Source organism: Puntigrus tetrazona, chromosome 14, assembly GCF_018831695.1.
Source record: "Puntigrus tetrazona isolate hp1 chromosome 14, ASM1883169v1, whole genome shotgun sequence".
NCBI lineage: Eukaryota > Metazoa > Chordata > Actinopteri > Cypriniformes > Cyprinidae > Puntigrus > Puntigrus tetrazona.
Window position 1 is genome coordinate 17,533,460 of NC_056712.1, and position 23,047 is coordinate 17,556,506.

The 23,047-nt window shown below is 38.7% G+C and overlaps 1 protein-coding gene and 1 long non-coding RNA gene across 3 annotated transcripts in view; one reads left to right on the forward strand and one right to left on the reverse strand.

The window, feature by feature from the left end:
• Positions 1–5,344, forward strand: part of tsc22d3 (TSC22 domain family, member 3) — a 28,924-nt gene extending 23,580 nt beyond the window's left edge. The window contains exons 1-3 of one of the 2 annotated variants that reach the window (XM_043257796.1): positions 1,546–2,772; positions 2,900–2,951; positions 4,036–5,344. In XM_043257796.1, coding sequence (XP_043113731.1) covers positions 2,651–2,772; positions 2,900–2,951; positions 4,036–4,293 — 432 coding nt within the window. In that variant the 5' untranslated portion in view covers positions 1,546–2,650 and the 3' untranslated portion in view covers positions 4,294–5,344. Of the gene's footprint in view, positions 1–1,545; positions 2,773–2,899; positions 2,952–4,035 lie in introns of those variants that run through there. The other variant, XM_043257795.1, reaches the window with a different exon arrangement.
• LOC122358056 overlaps positions 1–23,047 on the reverse strand; it is a 140,148-nt gene that overhangs the window by 13,555 nt on the left and 103,546 nt on the right. Inside the window, exon 3 of the long non-coding RNA XR_006252565.1 lies at positions 7,287–7,335. This is a non-coding gene — a long non-coding RNA (uncharacterized LOC122358056). The remainder of the gene's footprint in view (positions 1–7,286; positions 7,336–23,047) is intronic.

A 23,047-nucleotide genomic window follows, 5' to 3' on the forward strand; every position in this document is an offset into this window, starting at 1 on the left:
CCACTCAAACAGGCAAATACCGCACGCCTCGCTCTACGAGGTGCAAAAATCGTTATGTTTCAGTCAGCGAAGTGCGTGACTGCCTTTATCATCCGCTGTGGATCGTGTTAGAAAGCAATTACAGATGGGTTATCTCGCATAACTTGTTTTTGTAGGAAACAAAGTCAAGGGCTTACACTGTAGATGGTGTTATTTACACATTTGATCCATACGTACGGCGAAGGTGACTCTCTAGCTGTCCTTTTAAGTACACTAGATTAATTTTTTGTCCTAATAAGCAGCAACTATTCACGGAATGCAAACCTGACTGACTGAAAATGTGCCATTCCGCACATTCCTTCATTGTAATTATTGGTGTGTCCTTACGTATGCAAGCGCTAACCAAGTTTACCAAGTATGGTTTGTTGTGTTGCAAGTATTAATAATTAGCGTTTATGAACTGAACCTAATGGACAGTCTAAGACCAGTCTTAAAGTTTCTACACCGTGGAGTGGACGTGTAAATGATTTGTTTATTAGAGCGAGTCTGGGACATCTCCACCCTGACCATGGTGTCAGACGGAGACATACTGTACCATGCCACATCTGTGTTTACTGTGATGCGCAGGGTTTTTTTTAGGAGTGGCAGCTGAATAGAGCATCTGTTTGCTCATCTCGCTGCATCACAATGCATTATTCCATGAATTATTAATGCATTATTTATCCAATCTCAAATACGTTTTAGCTACATTACATCCTAATCCCACTGGAATGTAATGTATGCTGTTTTCTCTTTGTTTGAGAAGCTGGTTGTCCCCGTTTTGTACTATTACCTTCCACTAAATCTGCAGGACGGGAAGGTTCTGTTGATACCTAATTATCCGCGGACCCTCTGCAAGATACCTATTTCTTTAAATTAAGAGGGCACTTCGCAGTCTTTCCCCCTTCATCTGAGGTATGATTATCATTTCATACAGTACAAACTGTACAAGTGCTTGCCAATTACGTGACTGAAGCTCTCCAGGAGTTCAGCATCTGTCAAACGAGAAAGACGTTAACTTGCTTCTGGGGTGTCCCAGTGAAATCTAATCTGGCAGCGTTACTAACTCTGCGTGAAATGGGAAGTGACAGCGCTACGGTCACTAATTTGTGCTTTTCTGTGAAACCTCATTAGGTGGATCAACTTTGAGCCGTCACCTTTCAAAGGGCTTCGCTGGGATCTAGACAGGTTCTCGCTCCACTCACAAAAGACGATAGGCTGTAGACTGTAGCGAAAGAGCCGATAAAGTGCATAGGATGTCACTTTGTGACTGCATTTTCATGACATTGGAGAAACGTTGTGTAACGTCGCTAGCACACGCCATCCTTAAAAGCGCTTACCAATAAACCAAACGATATTGAGTGGCGGAAAGAACTTTGAACGGATGAATTTGAGATTCCGGTTTTGCTTTTTTCATAATTATTTTTTTTAATAAAGTCATAAATATAAGTAGCTAACATGCACATATTTTATTGCCGCCTTACCTGACACATAAATTGCTTTGTGAGCCTTTTAAAAGTTGAAATAATTTGCAGTGAGGTAATGTATTACTTTTTACTCTCGTGCACCCATTCAAAAATATTTCTTTCCGTTTACAAAGCTGAAATTGTGCGAATGAAGTATTTTTGTCTGATGTGTACGTTTGTAAAATGGACAAAACCTAAACTAAGGTCCGGTTTCATTACAATTGCATATGCATTTTGAGTCTACAACACGTATTAGATTTCAAAGGATATTTTTATGGTGTGCTCGTCGTAAAATTCGTTTGGTATGAGCTTAAATATTAAAAAACCAAACTAAAGGACAGCGTGTTTACATTCTGAGCCAGCAAACTGTGCAAACACCGGCTTATTGACTAATATCCACCAGTTACTTCGATCCCAGCCTTCAGGTGGAGGGCTTATTTATCTCTGCTATGCGCGGTTTGCCCGCTAGAGGCACTAAAGGCTAAAGTTAAACTGTGGAGAAAAAAATACTGTGAGAAAATTCTATTGTTTGAACTCATTTCCCAAACTGTCTTGTGCATGCATTGTCGACTGCAAACGTACGAACACCTGGAGGCACAGATTGTGTAATTTTAGCTACTCTTAATAAACTAATTGCTGTTTTTCACAGCGTAACAAATTAGTGAGGACTTTGGTGACATTCTAACCTGGACCCAAACAACCGCGTTCTCGATTTCCCGCGGCTTGTCATAACGTGTCAAAATGTATCGCTTATCAAAACACGACGCAACAAGTAACGTTAACGGCCGCTTGGTAACGGCGTGTGCTGTTTGTGTTGATGTGTTTTGAGGGTTTGTCCCGCGGCTCGTTGCCGCTGCACGCTGTGTGTTCTTTGAGCGAGTTCAGTGAGAGGGCAGAAAGAAAATCTATGCCACAAGCCTCATTTGAATAATGTATGCATGCGTCACGCGACGTCACCGCGCCGAGTATAAAAGCCCCGCTGCGGCAGAAATAGCATCACTAGCCGACAGAGTTTCTCCGAAACCGCTCCTAGTTCTCTCATAGCGCCCGGCTTCTCTGCGCGCGTCGCGACAGAGCAACGAAGCACAAACAAGGATCTTAAACTCGTGTCCGAACAAGTCGCAAACGTGGCGAGAAGTATTATTCAGACGGGTCTTGTACTCAACATGAGCACGGAGATGTTCAAAACGCCAATGGAGCTCGCAGTCTATCAGCTGCACAATTTCTCCATCTCCTTCTTCTCGTCCTTCCTAGGAGGGGATGTAGTATCAGTCAAACTAGACAACAGGTAGGCTGGTTTTATGGGTTCACGGGATGTTTTTCTTTTGGACGGTTCGCCGCGACTACAAGACTACTTGTTTACTGCTGCGGTGCCTGAGCTGCGTTTTAATACCTTGTTTCTTTGTCTTTTGCAGTGCCTCTGGCGCAAGCGTTGTGGCAATTGACAACAAGATCGAACAAGCAATGGTAAGTTGTTTTTAACATCACGGTCGGTCCCCTCTTAGAATGAGCTCAGGACTGTAGAAGTGCAGTGGAAAGTATCTAGTTTCTGTGTAGGCTGTAACCAGAGCTGTGGCACGCTCTAGAGCTGCCGCATTTACCTTCGTTGCCTGTGCTTTGTTGGCCCACCTGCAGTAAAAGTCAAAGGTCACCGTGCAACAATACATGCAACCCTTTGTTTAAAACAAGTCTTTGTTTTACCCTCTTTCACCCCCCTCCAGTGACATCTGCAACCAATTTCCCCTCAAAGGTCTTAACGTGTTGTTTATTAAGATGTGCATTAAATATCACCGTATAGCTAACAAAATCAGATCCATAACGACCATATTTATTAAAAAGTAATCTTAATTGCTTTGTCTTACGGCACCTCATGCTCACAATATATGTAAACAAATGAATCCAGAGCCACGTTTGAAATAACCTGACTGTAGATTTAGGATGTTGGAAATGAAACCAAAATAAAGAGAAACATGCTTTTGATTTTTAGATAGATTCTCTTTTTTGTAAAAGTATTAGTTTTAACCCATTTAATCCTCTTAGTAACTTCTGCAACCATTTAGTACCAATTAGTACTACTATTTTTAAAATTATTTATAATTACTTTAATTATTGATAGTTAACAGTAAATTAAAGCATAAATGCAGTAGTTTGTACAAATAAATATACTTTTATGTATTAAGATTACCCCTAACAGTATATGAATCATGCTTAAAATGTGTAAACACTTGGTAACCCAGAACCTATTTGGTGGAATAAAAAGTTACGTTTAAGTAGAAAAATAGAAACATCATTCCTAGATTGATTCTCTTTCCCCCCTCAAAATAGGTTAAATGAAAAATAAGAACATAATGTACAGTCAGCATTTTAAAACTGATCCTGATTGTGAGATCAGGATCCCTAAAAATAGCAAGTCATTTGAGACCATTCAAGGAGTAAAATTTCTTCATTCTATTCAGTTCATGCATTACAGTGCAAACAGATCTGTGGCATTGCACTTATAAGTACAAAGTCGTGGTTTGATCATAGAAATGTTTTTTTTTTTCCCTCATAGGATCTTGTGAAGAATCACTTAATGTATGCAGTCAGGGAGGAAGTCGAGATCTTGAAAGAGCAGATCAAGGAACTGGCAGAGAAGAACAACCAGTTGGAGCGTGAGAACAGCCTGCTGAAGAACCTGGCGAGCCCAGAGCAGCTGGAGAAGTTTCAGTCACGTCTGCCCTCAGATTCCAGCCTCCCCCTGGAGCCCCAGGAGCTGGGCTCCTCCGAGAACGGCGAGCACCAGTACAACAGCACGGGGTCTGCTGTATAAGTGGCTCTGCCATGGGGCGGGCAGAGCCACAGCTCTCACCTGAAATGGACCTCCAAGTATGCAACTTCAAGATGAAGCTGGCTGTACAGATGAAAACCTGACCTGAAATGAAAGCATTGCGACAAGTGGCCTAGTTCAGTAATATCTGACAATCTCTTCGGACTAACGCGGAAAAGAGAGAGTGATGTAGACGTCCGAGGTTACTGTACAATGGGACTGAAGTGCCCCTTGCTAGGAAGGGGGCCCAGCCTTGCTTTCCCTTGGTCCCTCTCACGAAGAGACGGAGAGGGGTTTGCCTGATGGAGCTGGCCGAGAGCGCATCTTTGGCCTATCCAAGTCAAGCCAAGGAAATGTATACGTCCTCTGCGAGATGCCCCCACAGCCCCACCTGACGCAAGCTATACGGGACTCACGTTCATGCCCTCCACGTCATTGATCCCTAATGCTGTGGACATTTCTTAGCCCCCGTAAGGACGATGGAGACGGACCTGTCCACAGCGGTGACTCCTGCCATATGATTTGTATAGCATCGCTTGTATTTCTGCAGATGGGGCCTGCTGCTTACGGGGATTATTGCTTGTTTGTGTTTTGAAACGGAACAAAATCAACTTGTTTATATGGGCTATGTGTAAAAAAAAGAATGATTTTTCTCTTATTGTGGGAATGAAAATCTGTATACATTTGCATAGTTCTGTAAATTAGCGACTGATGTAAAAAGAAATGTTCTGAAACGGAGGTGGATGATGTTGCTGCGAATGTTCTGTTGACCTATGCCAACCAACTAACAGGCACGACGGTGTCTGGAAAGGGCCACATGTTTTCGAATGAACTTTGCGTTTTCTAACTACCAAAGACTTGCCTAATACTCACAAGCCAACAGGACCATGTGGAACTTTTCACAGGGAGAAGTTTTTTTGTTTTTTTTTTTGACCGCAGTCTTTTTGAAAACATGGGTATTGTTGCTACATTGTGTCCATAGTATTTTTTTTTTTTTTTAAACAATTGATGGATGCAAAATGCACATTGCAATAAACCTTATGTTTACACTAAATAAGATGCTCAGGTCTTCTTTTTCTTCATGTAGGGAAAGGACATTTCTCCAGTTTTAGATCGAAATGGATACATATGATCTCTTTAAATTCTTCATTTGTAAAAATTATATAAAATTGGCTGTCTTGATTGGTTTTTAGATAAAGTTAGCAGTTAGCCAGCACCCGATTATGAGAACGAGACCCCTAATAAACAGCATGCAGTTTAATTTACTGGGTTGTGGAATGGGAGAAATACAAGTGCTCGATTAGCTTGGTAAAATAGATTTAATCCAGTTATCAGCCTCATTCTACTGAATTCATGCATTTTTATATAATTTAAGCAGAACATAACGTACACTTAACCAGGCAAAACAGGCCCCAATGGTGAGAACAGCTTATGCACTTCTCAGTATTCTGCTGAATTCATGCATTACAGTGCAAACACATGAGTTCACATGAATGCTCCTGACCTCTGTAACAGTTCTCTTAAGATTGTTAATATCCATAAAAATTCGATGTAATACTGGCACAATCTTCACTGGCCTTAATACGGGATTGAGATACAGTGTTTGGTATCAGGAGTAAAGTCCATGAAGATAAGGCCTTCACGATGCAATTATTTAGCCCAATATTGTCCTTGTAGCATGCACGCTAGTTTATGATTGACATTTACTATTCAAACATGCAGTGGCATCTCTCACTGCTCACATTTTATAACATGCAATGAAAGCCGTTTATAGGAATAATCAAATTCTTTCTGGTAATATAAAGATATGGTAAATGTCACTGACACCAGCTCTGCATCATGTGCGTGATTAAAAACGACATAGTTTGAGAGTTCCACTGAACTGTAAAAACGATACGTAAAGTAAAGAAGAGGGTTCAACAGAGCTAGAGGTAGGTTCATATTGGATTCTGTGCTGTAGTAATCCAGACGGCTTTGAGGCAAAGCATGAGAAAACAGAGCTGGCGTGTGAAACCCTCATCTTTCTCTCCTTAGGAAAGCCACATTCAGCGTAACTCAAGCCTCTGAGAGGTCCCTGAGGTAAGACCTCTACGTAAGACCCAGAACTGAGTATTTCTGCAGAAGTTCCGATAAGGTTAACGGTAATAAAGTAGATTCAAAGGTTATGCAGATCTTGCGTCCACCGGGTCCTGTTGCACATGGGTGGAGGCTTAAAAGGAAATGGCTTCTGGAAATATCAGAATCCAAATGCACACAGATCTGAGGTTTCATTATTGTTTTATTGCCATTAATAAAAGCATGATATGCACGCCATCGAACTAAAATCCCTCAAATTTAACAAAAATCTATATGGCAAAAAGGCAGACAATTTGATTCCAGAGAGAATGATAGACAAACCTCGCATTAAATATAAATTAATACCTATTTGTGAAGTTTGTGAATATAAAGATTCATACTTTAAGAATGTTATTTATAATATTATTATATTTATTTATATAATAACAATACTAATATGTCATTATTATACAAATATATATATATATATATATATATATATATATATATATATATATATATATATATATATATATTTTTTTTTTTTTTTTTTTTTTTTTTTTGGTCTGGTTCAAAACAACCTTCTTTAAACACTGATCAATGGTACAATGTTCAGACCAAATTCGCTGGTGATTTGGCATTTGCTCTTCTTCCCAAAACAGCTGCAAGACCTCTGCTGTTATGCAACTCCCAACATCTGTTTCAGTTTGGTGTAGTGGGCGGCTTTCTATGTCAAGGCCTGGTGAAGTGTGGCCGGCTTTGCATGCGAGCGAGTTACAGTGCACTGAGAATTCTACTTGTTTGTCCTCTCATGTAAATATAGGCTCACAGTAGGCTGTTTGTGCCATTTTTCAGCAGAGTGACATTATTTCCTAAGCCTCAGATCTAATACCCTGTTGTGGAAAGTTATTGAGTGTGATCCGCCGTGTAAACGTTGTTACCTCATTCTCACGTTATACAAACAGCCTCCCTCTCGCTCCCAGGTGCATCCTGTAGAGACAGAATCAAACGCGACAGATGTTTACTTCGGGATTTTTTTTGCCGATCCTTTACAAGAAAGTTGACAATATAAATACACAAAGCCATAATAAGCCGAAAGTGTTTACTACGTTAATGGAATGCACCGACAGGTCCTCAGCTCCCAAATAAAATTATAAGTAAAAATATTTCTTTAAATTACATCATAGCATCCAAAGTTCAATCCAAACTAATACGTAAATTAGTTACTTAACTTGTATAAATACACAAGTCTTTATGAGGTTATACAAATTATATAATCTGTACAAAAAGGCTTTATAAAATGCTTTTGAAAATTATTAATATACTGCCCTGTAACAGAAGTTTTTTTAGGGCAGCGCTAAGCATATGGTCAAGCTGTTTCTGACATAAAAGGCAAAGAATACATGACCCATTGTTCAACTAGAGTTGCATGCAAGTCATAACCACAGACCAGTAAAAAAATCCAGTTTTAAAAACCACATTTTCAGATTCGTTGTGATGACACAGCAATATTTATGTTTGTGTATGTACTGACTCAATAACTTCTGTTGTCATTGTGCATAAAATATTAAATCTTTGTCCAATTATTTGGGGTGTTTTATTTCAGTATCCACCCTAACTGACCTGACCCAAATAATTTTAATCTCAAAATGTCTTATGATTTAATATTGACTTGTCATACTTCAAATACAATCTTTTCAATGGTCTCACTGTTTTCCAAAAGCAGTATATGAATTTAATTTGCCTCTACGAAATAATCGAAAGTTCTGTTTATTCCCATAAACATACACCGCTATCTCTCAAGACAGAGCATTTTGTATTCACAAGAACGATGGTCTGTTTTTTTGAGGTAAGCCGCTACACTCTTGTTGTTACACGGGTGTGGGAATGTGATCGGTTTACTGCACTCCACCTATAGAAAGAGGATTTGGAAAGCAACACTAGTTACTTTCACACGACCATAAAAGGATGTTGCCTCACAAACACATCTGGGTAGTAGTTCCACCCTAAACTCTGTACTAATCCCAGAGCTGGTGCAAGAGGTCAAACATACCAAGCAGAAGTTGCCCAATGACTCTTGCCCTTCATGGGTGATTGGCTTAAGAACATACCGTATATTTGTTAGTTCCTCAGCTTTATGTGTTGTAGATGATAAGTGTGTAAAAAAAGCAAGAAAGATCCTGGAACTTTATCTGAGTGGCTTTTATTAAGCTCTCCTCAAAAAGAGACCCTTTGTATGTGGCTAAAGGGAAGGTGCTCTTATTTAACAGTGCTGGAATTTTTCCTAGACGCATGAGATCTGAGAAGAACTGTGTCCGTCTTTCCCCAGGGGTTTGGAAAACACTGTGAATCGCTGTCTGTGTAAGAGGTTTGCTCCTCCGTGGTACCAGCCTTGCAAGGAATGTGCCTGGAACATCTTATTCTGACCAAGTGGGGCAGAACAAAGGCCACCAGCATGAGGCTGAGGATTTGAGAGGGAAGCCTTGAATTCAGAGTCCTACCACGGGACAAGCACAGCTTGTTTTCTAGCACTGACATGTGTCATGGGGGAAATCGAGGCGCCCTTGTTACATAACCGAAATCTTTCGTGATGAGCCATGAGCACTTTGAAATTGTTGGGCTTTTGAGACTTGGTTTTAAATTTGACAAAAAAATATTAAGTATTATGCCATGACACCTTCAACTCCTTGGATAAACTTCTCAGGAGTGATATGATGCATTTTTCTTCGTTATTTATATGCATAACCATTTCAGTAATCTTCATAACTCCTAATATCACCTTCATCAACTTCTGTGAGTATATTTATGTTATCCAGGTACAATGCAAAAATTACAGCAATTTTCCCGTAATGTGATATGCTGTACCTGTGCCAGACAGATCAACTTGTTTTTCTGCATCTAACCAAAGGATATGTTGTTCTGAGTGGTATGGTTTTGTGCTTCATGTTGTAATCTGAACAGTTGGATTGTTGGAGTATTGTTGTTGTTGTTGTATAATTTTATGCATGTTGAATGGGTGCAAGTAAAGGGATAGGTCGATTCTGGGTCAGATGTCTCACCTGCGATGCGCTACAAAAACAGCTAAACTGTACCCTTTGACCTCTTTATGTGCCCTAAGGAAAGTTCAAACAATTTTAATTTTCAGAGGAATAGTTTAAGACAACAGAAAAACAGGCAATTGAAAGAGTCAATTTTTGTTGGTTTTGAAATTATTCTTGCTATGAATGTCTCTCTTTTAGGAGACTCATATGGCCAAGTGCTGTTGAGACCATGAAAGAAAATCTTATAACAAAAGAAATCTTTGTATTCCATTAAATAATATGCATATGAATGTAGTGTTCCATAACTGAAAAAATATGAGTTGCAAAACACTGCAGAACAATTATGAAGTGACAAATGCCATAAGAATCGAAGGAATACCTTATATTACTCTGGAAATAGCAACATTTCAATTCTGAACTTTGAAACCCCTACTTGATGTAAATGTAGAAAGGTGTAAGGTGCTTTCCTTGCACTCACATGCAGGAGCATGACTGAATACCAGAGTGTCTGAGCTGAGTGTGACTCTCAGCCAATCAGCACTCGGATCCCTTGGGAGTGATATCAGCACGTCTCCTGCCATAAATACTCTCTCCGTCCCCACACACAACCCACCGGCCATCTCAAAGAGACAGGAGGTGCGAAAAACACAATCCATCCATCTATCTGTCTGTTCGTTCATCAGTATATCTGTCTGTTCATCCGATCCATCTATCCATCCATCCATCCATCCATTCCTTCAATAGATATCTATCTACCTATCCACCTCCTTGTTAATCTCTCTATCCATCTGTTCATCCATCCATCTGCTTGTATATCTATCCATCCATCCATCCATCAAATATCTTTTATCTGTTTGTTCATCTATCACGCATCTGTTCATCCATCGAATATCCTTCCATTGAATGACCATCTATCCATTTATTCATCATCCATCCAATTAATATACATCTGTTCATCTATCCATCTCTTCATTAATCTATCCATCTGTTCATCCATCCACTTGTACATCTGTTTGTCCATCCATCAAATGCCCAAATATCCACCTGTTTGTTCATCTACCTATCCATGTGTTCATCATCTATCCAATGTATATCCATGTATCCATCTTTTCATTCATTTAATCAACAACTCAACAATCAATATATCTACCTTTTTGCTTATAAAGGTGTTTCTTTGGTTAATGCTGATGCAATTTCCTAAAGGTTGCACTTGAGATAATTTGAGGCCATCTGCCACATCGCTCTTTATGATTCAACATTTCATAATATTGCGTGTTAACAGCAGTCTGGTGTTCTTTTTTGGGAATCATCATCTGAAGTCTAATTTTGCAGAACTCAGAAAAAAAAGCAGAAAGCAGGAAAAAAAAAAATCTCTGCCAGAGTTTCTTGAGGCTCATATTTCTTGAACCGCATACAGGTTTAGAAGATTAGTTTCTAAAACACATTGCTCCTCGATTACATTCCATAACAACAGAATAGCTGCTTAGAAGATGCTGGAAAAATTTTGGAAACTGGGCTTACCTCACTTATTTACACTGCATTAATGATGCGTGCAGCATAATTGTAAAATTGTGTATTTTTTGGAATTAGGTTTGGAGCCTGTCACGACTGTGGAATAATCAAACTTTTGGATCTGCAAACTTTTAGTCCTACAGGAAGCTAAATACAGTAAACAACACTGGATATTACCTCAAGGGTGGGCATTGTTAAAAGTGAGTGTTTTCAAAACACAACCCGGATGTACATCTCTTCCTCATGACGTTGGTTCAGTCCAACAACAGAGGCCTTGGAGTGCAGTTAGCCTGATCTCTGCACAGGTGAACCACTCTTGCCATTGTCTGTATAAATGCTTCTAAAAGTATAAAAGGAGGACAGCTGGGCCTGCTCTTGTTACTCTTTAGTCCATCAACATTTGCATTAACAGAAGGATTATGACTTCACCTGGTCAATGCCTGCATGTTACAATTTGTGTCGTAAATAAGAACAGCATTAAATGTTTTGATCTGGTTGCTAGGCGTTGAGGCCAATGAGTGCTGTACGTACAAATCTCTCAAGATATTCCCACCACAACTGAACGTATGTTGATTTAGCAGGCACTGCAGAAGTTATTTCTGATCACATAAACCATTCAGTTTTTCCTGCCTCAGGAAACTTGAGATTCATAAGTTTCCAGGCTAGATACTATTTAAGGAAATGTTGCCCTGTGACGTGGGGAGAAGTTGACAAAAATGCTTCTAAACAATGGTGTGACATAAGGTAAAATTAAGGCCTGAACCACCAACGCGATGACAAGGTCATTGTGGTATCTTTCATACTGTATCTATTCAAAAATGTCTAATAAATGAATCTGCAGTTAAAAGTGCAGCAGCACAATGCTTGCTTGTTTCATCCAGTGACTATTTTTACAGATGATATAAACCATGAGCTGACACTGTTGAGAAATCATTGAGTTTCTTGGAGAACAAAGAATTACTTCCCTTGGTTACTTTATAATGTAAAACATAACTGGGTTGCTCAATTTTTGTAATTACAATGAATAAGGAATGAAGCTTTGAAAGCTTAAAAGGGATGTAACAGCACTAAAAAAGTAACACAAAGTAGTCCATATGACTCATTCGACTGTATATATACCAAGAATTTTGAGTTCTGTGTGAGAAATAGGCCAAAACGTAGGCTGTAATTCAGTGCTAATCTTCCCCTTCAGCAAGCTACTGGGACCAGCTCATTGAGTCAGTGATTTGAACTTGAGAACTGGAGCAGTCAGATTCACAAACAAATCAATCTGATGAACTGGAAAAAGTCATTCAATGAAAAAGTCAGAACTAGGGCATATAGTATACAAATAATGTCAGCTAGGTCTTATTGTTAATACTTTAGTATCAGCAGTTAGTATGAAACCTTGCTGAAATGTACAATTTGGACATACTGAAACTTCTAAACATTACTGTATATGCACTTTCAACTTTTTAGAGATTAATCATTTAGATTTTTTGATCCCTGACCCTTATCCCCAAACCTAAACATTACAATGTTATATAGAATATATAAATATATAAAGTGCAATTGACAGAAATGTGCAGGGAAATTTCATTGTCAATTTCAATAAATCTATACCACACTTAAGTACATTTTTTCTTGACACTATAAAACTTTTGGAGTGCTTTTTCTCATTTTGGAACTTCAAGACCCACAGCTTCAATTATGTTTTAAATATATACCGTAAAGAGAGACTAAGACATTCTTTAGAAAATCTCCTTTCAAAAGATTTTGCAACATGAGTCCTTTAATGTGTTACTCCTGAGGGCAAGGCCTGCACTCATTTCTAAAGGACTAAGTACATTTTCTTACATCTGTTTGCCTCAGTGTGGAAAGTGAGAACACATAACATGCATAACAAGAGAGGATTAGAAACTAGTTCTGTCTTATTCAGTACAAAATTGTATAAGCTTGTCTACACATCTAAGACATTTGTAGTCTGAGGCAAGAGAACATGCTAATCAGACATTGATGTTTCAGACAGTTATATAACCCACCTTTATTTCATCTCATGTCTACAGCAATAAAGAAGGCATTAGTGTAATGGACACAATTAAGCCTACCTTGGCAAGGTACGCACTTCAACTCAGCTTGAGCTTAACCTGCTGTCTGTGCGCCCATGCCTCTTAGTTTTCAAAACATAGTGCAGCTTTTTCCTAGTTATGAAATCTCAAAATATTTATGAAAAATGTAGCCAAAGGACTGTACAGAAGTCTCCAGATTCACGTGTTGACAATGCTTTATGACTGACACCTCACTAGTAGTAGGTTGTATTTATTAAAAGTGACCTATAGGAGATATCTGCATTTACACTTTTTTTACAATTGGCAAAAAGTCCAGCCAATGAATATGTGCAGTCACATGAGTCTCAGAATGCTGACTCTTTTTATAGCAACCAGAGCTTGTAAAGCAGCTGCAATGACTTGTGACTTTACCAATTGGGGATTGCCTCTTATACTGAGAAGGCAGGAATATTCCGCCATATTGCGTATCGCACTTTCTCCAATTCATCGTTTATAGAAGTCCAAGTTTTTGTATATCTAAAGTCTTTGGAAACACCCAGGAAATACGTATTGCCAGGTTGCCAGGTCTACAAAACAAATCCATCCCAGTTACTACTCAAAACTGGATAAATCACTTCGGGGGTCCCCCTCCATCCAAATGAGGAGAGAGATCACTTTAACCTAACCTATGGACGAAAAAACAACCCAAGAGTCCATTGCTGCAGAAAAACCACGGACCTGGCAACATTCACTTTTTTAGCAGAGTGATTTACATAAGATTTATTGCTACATACGAACAAGGCCTGGAAACCAAACTGGGAATACCAGAGCCCATGCACTTTTATCCTGCTTACATGTTTGAGAGTCATATACGATCTGTGTCACGGAGGAAGAAAACTGCAGAATTTGCATCACTTAAACCACGTAATGTAAATGTAGCCAAATAAATGTGGAAGTAGATTTCTGCGTATTCTACTAACTATCTAGTTCACTCAAAAATAAACATTTTGTCATTATTTACTCACCCTCATGTCATTCCTCATGTCAAGAAATTGCTGAATATTTTAACGATGTTCTTACTACTTTTCTAGGCCTTGAATATTTCTGTTGCGTTGCTGTTGGATTTGATTAAAACCGTCTTAATTTATGTTACACAAACAATGGTCTTGTGTGTTTGGAATGATATGAGAGTAATTAATTATAATTTTAACGTTTGGGTCAACTATCCCTTTAACCCTAACCAATCTACTAATATTCTAACGTTCAAAAACAATTTGTTGTTGTGTAGTTTCAAAGGTTCTTATAGTAAAAAGAACGTCAAAAGGGAACAATCAAAAAAGAATTGCTTTTCATTTACTTATTAATTAACGTCTTTAATGTTAAGATGTGTTTTAGCTGAGTGGTGAGATTGTTATCCAGTCTGAGCTCTGCCAAATACTAGCCTATCATTCTCTCTTCCTGTTTACACCTTAAGGGGAAGAAATGCCTCTAACAGACCAGCAGCGGGAAATTTACAGCATTCCTTCTGTCAAGTAAAGCGGCTGCAACTTCTGCAATTCTAATCATTAAAGTCTCCATGGTGAAGCGGGGCAATTTCGGTTCAACGTGACACAATGAAGATGAATTACCACAAAAGAAGTATTAAAGTTGTGTCTTATGAGCCTTGAAACAAGCTGATTTTCAATGCCAACACATCCACATCCAGCTTGTTTTTGCTTTTTGTTTTGATGCCCCAAGCACCTTTAAAGATGAAATATGGGAAGTCATAAAAATGAAGTCGTGCTGTAATAATAAGTTTGAGGAGTGAGACTAATTGCATGGTGCTTACACGGCACTGCAGGACGAAGTCGAGCCGGCATGGCTCCCTGTACATTTCTCTGTTTGTTTCTTCATATAATTTGACACAGTAATTATTACCCACCTGTCCCATATGCTCAACATACAGCCTATTTCAACCGACTGAGGAGGAACACAGAGTTCTCTAGAGAGTTTTACAACTCCCCTGTGGTTTGGGAAAGGCAGTGCTTCACACAAGCATGCTAGAGATTATTAGTGTGCTGCAAGCCTCAGTCGCACAACACTGCAATCCTACAAAAACACATGCACGCTTCATATTCAGGACGCAAGACTCTCTGACTTTGCACAGAAAATGACACGAATATTGGATTATTTACTTTTTTATATAAAGCGTTCATTCCCTTGTTTATTGACAGCAGATGGAGAGATGTCCTAGTTTACAAACCGTTCAACACACGCCTTTCCTGTATGCATGATAAGTATATTCATATCTCATCAACACAGATGAAAACAGTTAAACTGCAAACTGCACAAGACGTAAACTGCTAAGACGCTAAAAACAATCCAGGCATGAGAGATGCGTGTGAAAGACATTTTTATGCGAAATGCCCCAGGGAAGATACGTGGTACTGAAGAAAGAACTATGTAATGGCCTGACTGTTCTGGATGAAACCGGATCAAACTAAAAGATTAAAAGTGCAACGCATACAAACCGAAATGACATTAAAATGTATTCGGCGGCTGAAGGGAATAACGCCATTTCCGAAGTATTCGCGTGTTGCATGTTCGACAGGTGGAAATGTCCAAACATTTTGGTCACACTTTAGCTCTCCGTTTAATGTTTGACGGATTTAGCAGACTTGAATTCTGGTGAAACATCGACTTCAACTGAATTCAGGAAGTCGCTGGCAGAACACCTGGACATAATAAAATTACAGCCTCACTCCTTCCCAGACTTTCCACACTTGGGCAACAACGTGAGTAATGACATTTAAGCCAAAAAATAAATAAACAGAAATGTTACCAATGCCAAAGGGATTTTTGGATTTTATTTACAGCCATAAATGAAAACAACTTACTAACTAAATGCATGCATTAAAAAGGGGTTAAATACGTGAATTTTTGCAACCAAAAAAGGCCAATAAAAATCTGTATATTTCATTTATATAACAAAAATCTCAGTCATAAAAGAAGCTAAAAGAGATTTGGAGCAAACGTATAGGACCAAACGTGTTTGCAGCTGCTCAATACAAGTCGTCTACTTACAGAAAGACACAGACACACTAACACAGAACTATTAACAAAACCTGTATTTCATACAGAGCTGTTTATGTAGCAATTTGTTAAAAAAATAGACCTAAGGCATAAATAAGTGTTTCCACATTCGTCTAATTGAACTTCTACAGAGCTGCTGCTAATGCTATTTCATTCAAACCAACACTGTGAAAAAAAAAACATTACGGCCTGACATCACTTTGAACATGCAGATTTAAAAGTTTACTGAAAGCTTTAAAAGTAAAAATACGCGCTTTGGCACCCCCGACGCAGCTTGGAAAGGATGTTTAAATACGACAGAGTTTAATATTTACTTTACGGTTGTATGGTTTACTGTAAAAAGTTACTAGCAGTGATTTTGCAGCTCAGTGCCACACGTATTTTGTGGGTTTTAAAAGTTTATTAGATTTTTAGCATGTGCACTGTTTCGAGTGAAAACATGTTACTCTGCAAATTTCTTCAGGATGATGAAGTTTATAGCTAGAGACATAAAATACAGTTAAACTGCTGAAGTGTTGGGGTTTCAGCTGTTAAGAAATGAAAATGACGACACACAAGGGATCTGACCTTTCAAATTAGTACACGGGCTTCTGATCTAAGTACAAACCTCCACCCCACATGCATTATGCCATCCGCAGCCTGCATCATTAAATAGGAGCTTCTGACCCTGTGCAACCCAAACAACTCTAATGGGTTTCCAAGCGGTTGCCCTGTTTTGCACTCTTGCCTGCTAAGACGTTCTGATATTTTGGATTTAATGGGGTAGTTTTATTTATACGCTCATAGATTTCTCTCTCTGTCCTCATTTTAAAAAATGACCTGATGCAGCAGTAATGCCTAATTATTAACCGCATTTGTTTTTGTTTTTTTCGCTCATCGTCCACTTTTACACTAGTTGGAGGGACTCCAGTGCTGGCGCATTGAATATTCTCCACACTTCTAATTTAAACCAGCATTTTGGCAGCCAATGCCGAAATAATGCATTCAGATAAAATTAGAAAACAAACACACGCTCTCCTTCAGGAAGAAGATAAATTTCGGCTTTCACTACGCCGAGCAGGCCGAGAGAGCTTTTACACTGGGGAGCACAATCGGTTCTTGTTAAAAAGTTAGAAAAGAGTTTAAATGCGAGCACAAAGTTCCAGTGTGAATCACCAGCTAGGTCGAAGGAAAAGGACGCTAAGCTGATAAGACTGGACAAACTGTGGATAGAGGACTCCGATCATAACTTGGAAAGCGCTGCGTTAGTAATGCACAAATGCTTTAGCTAGACTGCAGGTGCAAAATGCATTACGGGGTGTTCATACATATGTCTCAGTTTGTTTATTTAATTTAATTGGCCTTTGCTACAGTCTATATTTTTTGTTATTTTCACTAATACTACTACTATTACTACTAATAAATAATAAAAATGATTGAAAAAAATAAACATTTTATATTATATATTATAGTTTATATATATATATATATATATATATATATATATATGTGTGTGTGTGTGTGTGTGTGTGTGTGTGTGTATGTTTTCAATTAATTAAGCCTCATGTCAATTATCCATTTTAATAATAACTATTATTATTCAATATATTAAGTCACTTTATTCATTTGTATTACTATTTTAGTGCGTGTGTGTTTATTTCTTATACGTACAATTATGCAGTTTATTTTAATTTTCAATGTTGTTGTTGTTAAACCTTTTTTAAGTTTTTTAAGAAAAACTTGTTTGTTCCATTGAAATTCGGATGAAAACATTTTAAAACATCTTTCCAGCTACAGACAATCTCATTTAACGTGTACTAAAATGAACCTGATTGGTGGTGCTTTGTGCATTTCAGCTCAGTCGGAGTTCTTTGCATAAGAGGCACTCAGTGCACATGAGAGCACATGACATTAGAGAGGAGGTGTAAACACATGCATGCAGCACAGGATTAGAGTATCAGCCCTCCCCCCTCTCTCCACCCAGCACTGAAAGTCCAGTTTGTCCGAGAGCTGCAAAACATCGAGTCTGGCCATCAACAGCTAGTGCACATCTGACACCAAAGCCAATAAAAACTCAAACGCTGCATTGATTCATCAGCAGTGCAAAATGACAGCTGCGTGCGCATTTATGCATGTGAGCGGGACTCGTGCGGTACATTCTGTCCTAGTTGGAGAGACGCCCGCACTTCCCTCTCTAAATCCGCTTTGTGTCCAAGGAACTCTATCACACGGATCGTGTGCGGAAAACTCCCGCTGTTTTGAATGAGCGGCGAAGTGCAAGCCACTTCTAAACCGAGCAAACTAAACGAGCTTCATAGCATCGATAAATTCCCAGAAACGCATGGACAAAAGTCCCTCAATCCATCACTCTTTAAACATCGTCCCAAGGACAGTTTCCACTGGCAATTGTTGGAGTATTTGTCGAGAGGGGGAGATTTTGTTGATCTTGTTCCTTGCCCCTTGAGAGAGAGGAAACGAGTATTGACTTAAAAAGTGCAGCCCAGAACGTTTAGCTGACTTTGTGTCCCTGTTAATTCCACCTCACAGCTTCGATTTCGATGTCGGAAGCGGAAAATAGCTGTCATACTGTATGCTTGGTGGGTCACGATCCTTTCGAAGCGTAAGTGAGACATTGGCCTTTATAATGTACACAAATTGTCAGGAAGAATAAGTAGAACAAAGGCGTGACAGCCTTGCATAAGTCTTAGAAATGAAACAGAAAGGACATGACGAGGTTTCCTTTGAGGAAAATGGCTGCAGGGCAAAGTGCCCACAATGAAAAGAGGCCAGACAAAACAACCTGCCCTGTAAAACACATTTGTTACAATGGAGCTGCTGGCAGAGCTGAAGCACCCAGTCGTATTCCTGTCACAACGCGCTTCCTAGCTTTCATGCACCGTCCAAGACCAAACACTGGAGAGGTTTGTTTCCATAGATCGGAGTAGTTGTGGAAATGTGTTTGGGGTTAATGCGCTCGGGCACAATCATCAAACTGCTCTTGGCTAAAATTACAAAAAAAAAAGGTTAATCTGACTTAAAATCTGGACTGGAGTACATTAAAATACAGATTAAGCCGCTTAACGTGTTTGGCACTCGGCAAGACAAGATGGCAGTGGATGAATAGAATTCTGTAACGGTCACAAAAATATAGCCATTTTAAGCCAACAGTCTACAGCGGTGCCTTTTGTCATGTTTTTGATTGTAAATGGATCTATATGATCTTTAAAAAAAAAAATCACATACAGCTTTCAATTTATTTCAGAATTTCTAATAATATAAAATATACATTTAACAGGCATTATTATTTCTCCCATTGTCTTTTTAATATCATTATGAATTTAATACACTTTGATTATAGTAAAAATTTAATATGAGGTGGAAAGCAGCTTAAAATTACATTTATATACTATAGTAATTATGTTTTTAATAAGATTTTAATATTGTTGCAACGCGTCATACTGTATTGAATATGTCTTAAAAATGTGGTAAACATTTCACTAAAAACAGCAGCGTGCAACGTAACGGCTATTTGCATGTGTTACAATATAAACAAAAAAAATACAATTCAAAATGCTGTGGACAACATATGGACTGAAAAGCCGCATTTTGACATTCAACGATTTACTCGTCTGACAAAATAATGTGTACATTCTGAGGCTTATCGCAGCAAATACTGTGGATCAAATTAACTGCATGCCATGTAATTCATTTCGATTCAAATTTAATTTTAACTTATTGGCGAGCCAGGTCTGGCCCAGCTTTTTAAGCTCTGAGGCTTTTCAGGCATCTATCTGACTGTGAAATCATCCTAATTATTGTCAGTTCCTTGTGTGTGTGGCTATGTAAAATTACAGTAATTGTGCTTCTGTCTGGTCAGCTGATGTGACCTGAAATGACATTAGACAAGGCCCCTGTGAGAATATAGAGCTTGTCCTGACCTACGACTACACCACAAGTCAAACTTAAATAAGACACGAAGCAGATACAGAACAGGCTACAGAACCGAAAGGGAAATCAGACATTCATCTCAGCCTCGTCTGGTTATAATCTAATCTCTAGCATTTTCTCACAAAAAAAAGCAGATTATGATATCAGAACCTTTAAAACATGATCATACGGATTAGTTGCACAGTTGGCAGAACGGCTCCAGAAGTGTGATGTTTACTGAGTTCTTTCAGTGCGTGCTTTTACAACTACAAACCTGTAATGTGGTTATGCAGAAGGGCATCTATATGTTTCTAATTTGATTTTAAAGCTCATTATCCTCGCCAGATTAAACTAAAAATGTTTACCATCCATCTTTGGTGGTCCGTGGGATTTATTGAAACCAAGTGCATTTGCAATCAAACTGCATTCAAAAGGCTGCAAACTCTAACCGCTCCGCTTTTAGACTTACCGTGGTCTATATATGGGTAAAATACCTTTCCCATGATTCGATTAGACAAATCTGGAGCCCGATACGTTGCATAACAGGACAATTTTGCTGTCGAAACCCTTACGCGTAAGCCAGCACGAATACATATTATATTCACAAACAGAAACCCGAGCAATCTTCAATTTATTGACTCAAGCTCCTTCTCACAGAAACATATTTCTGGCAAAAAAATAAAAAAAACAGTGGCATTCTGGGCCTCTGCTATGGTTCATCCAGTTTATCCTTCGATAATGCAATCGAGCAGATTGTAATGATTTGGTTAAGCTTTCTAAAGCTTAATGGAAGTGAAAGACAACAGCAGAAGTAAATCAGTAGAGAAATCCAGAGCTCACTCTCAATCGCCCAGTTTGGAAAGGATATGCAAATATGAGGTTTCCCCCGGGCCAATCAGCAACAGGAAGACAGAACAGGGTTAGGTGGTGAGTTGCATAACAGTTGAAGCAGACATGTGAAAAGGGCGCTGTCTGGAGCTGCAGGCGCTCGCAACCGGCTCGAATCGACAAACATTTCACACTAGCGTCCCTGAAACCACCTGTCCTCATGATTCCTCCATCTCTTTTGTTCACGTAGGAAAGAATATTTAACAAGAGCTAAAAGAGTACAAACAATGAGAACTACAACTAGACATTTCCATAATGGAAAATTCCCATTCAAACTTGACGAACGAGAAAAATAAGGTGTACATTTTGACACGGTCAGCATATGAAAATGCAAGATTCGTTGCAGCGGTGTGGAATTAAGGAATTGAATGTGCTATCACGCTGTTCATCAACATCTAAAACTGGGGGAAGTCATCAAGCCAGAGCCTGCGAGTAGGAGGTAAACACAATAGCTGGCACGCAATGCTTGTCTGTGTGGTCTATCGTTCAACAAGGTCGAGCTTTGTGCGTGACTTTTCCAATGGCTGTAAATGTTTGGAGCCGTTCTCTTGCAAATGAAACCTCGTACAGTTGCCTTCCATGCGGAACGCCGAGACAATACCAGCATTTTCCCACTGGAAAATATACAGAGAATGATTTCACATGCTGTTCCTGAACACAAATAGACGAATTCCTGCATTAAGGTCAAATAAAAATCCATGCAATCCATGTGCAATTCGTCATTTTGGGTATTAACTTTTCTTTTCTTTCTTTTTTTTTTTTTTACAGTTTAAGCTTACATATATAATGATCTTTTAATACATACATTTCAATATATATTCATAAGGGTCAATTATACATCAACTGAAAGCTGGTTGCATAAGTTTTCCACTGGTGTATGATTTGGTGGAATGATAGGGTATTTAATACAAATACACATACAAATATACCTTTGCTACTTATCACTGGTTTTGAGATCCAGGGTCGCATATTTACTAATGGCTCACTCATTAAAAAGTTAAACTCCTTTAAGTAATCCATTAAATCAGAGCTATAAACATCTATTTTAGGTCCCTATCTGCATGCTAGGCAATAAACTGCTTAGTGTCCACCAGCAGCCACACAACTGTCAGTAGACACTTCCTTTCAAGTGTTATTAGGCAGCTGTGGCTGGCAGGTTAACCCTAAGGAAAGAGCTGTAAAAGAAGGGTGACACCTAGAAGAACACAAGCCTGCCAGGATTTCCCTTGCAAATGTTTATGTGGCGGCCCACTGACCAGATGCAGTGACCCAGTAAAGTCCAGACATTTGCTGAAAACATCAGAGGAGGAACAGCCAAGCCTTTGATCGCTGAGCTGTGCGTTACAATCATATTCTTCTGTAGACTTTGTATGCAAAACGCCTTCAAATGTAGGCTTCGGTTTCATAACACTTTTTCCATCATTCCAGCTGGATTATATCTGCGGTATGCAGAGATGAGGATCTATAGCCTGCCAGTGCGCAAATAGATCGTCACTGCCCCTAGAAAAAAATATGCTGAGAATTGAAAGTCTACTGTACTTTCTAGAGCCTTTTAAAACTGCAAGGATCATGTTGCATAAAGCTTTTGCAATAAAAATAATACCAATAAGAATATGAATCAGTAGTTCCAAGCAGTTCCCACAAGCTTTGCAAATTCCTTTCTGCACTGCTGATCTTTTGCAAGTGTTCCTCAGCAGCAAGTCATTACAAAATGCTTATACTGAGGGAAAAAATCAGATTAGAAATTATGCAACTCTCCAACAAAACATCCATCCATCCATATATTCAAAATATAAATTTTTTCCTCTTTCTATCCATATATCTATTCCTTCTATCTGTCTGTCAAACATCCATCCATCCATCCATCTAACATCCATCCAACATCCATCCATCCAGTCGTCTAACATCCATCCATCCATCCATCCGTCTGTCTGTCCATCTACCCATCAATAAAATCCATATACCCATTTATCTATCTATATTAAAAAAAAGTATAAAATAAACATATCCATCTATCAATTTATCTATTCAATTAACCATTTTTCCTAATACGCTAAATATTCATCTTTCCTTACATCTGTCTATGTTGTTATCCCAAAATCTTTTGATCTTTCATCCATCCAATAGTCTGTCGCTCTATAGGTATAGCTATAGGTAGGTCCCATCCACCTATCTTTTTAATTACTTATGTATCCATCCATCTTCTTAGAGTTTCTTTTTATATTGTGAAACACTGCTTTCATATGAAATCCAGCG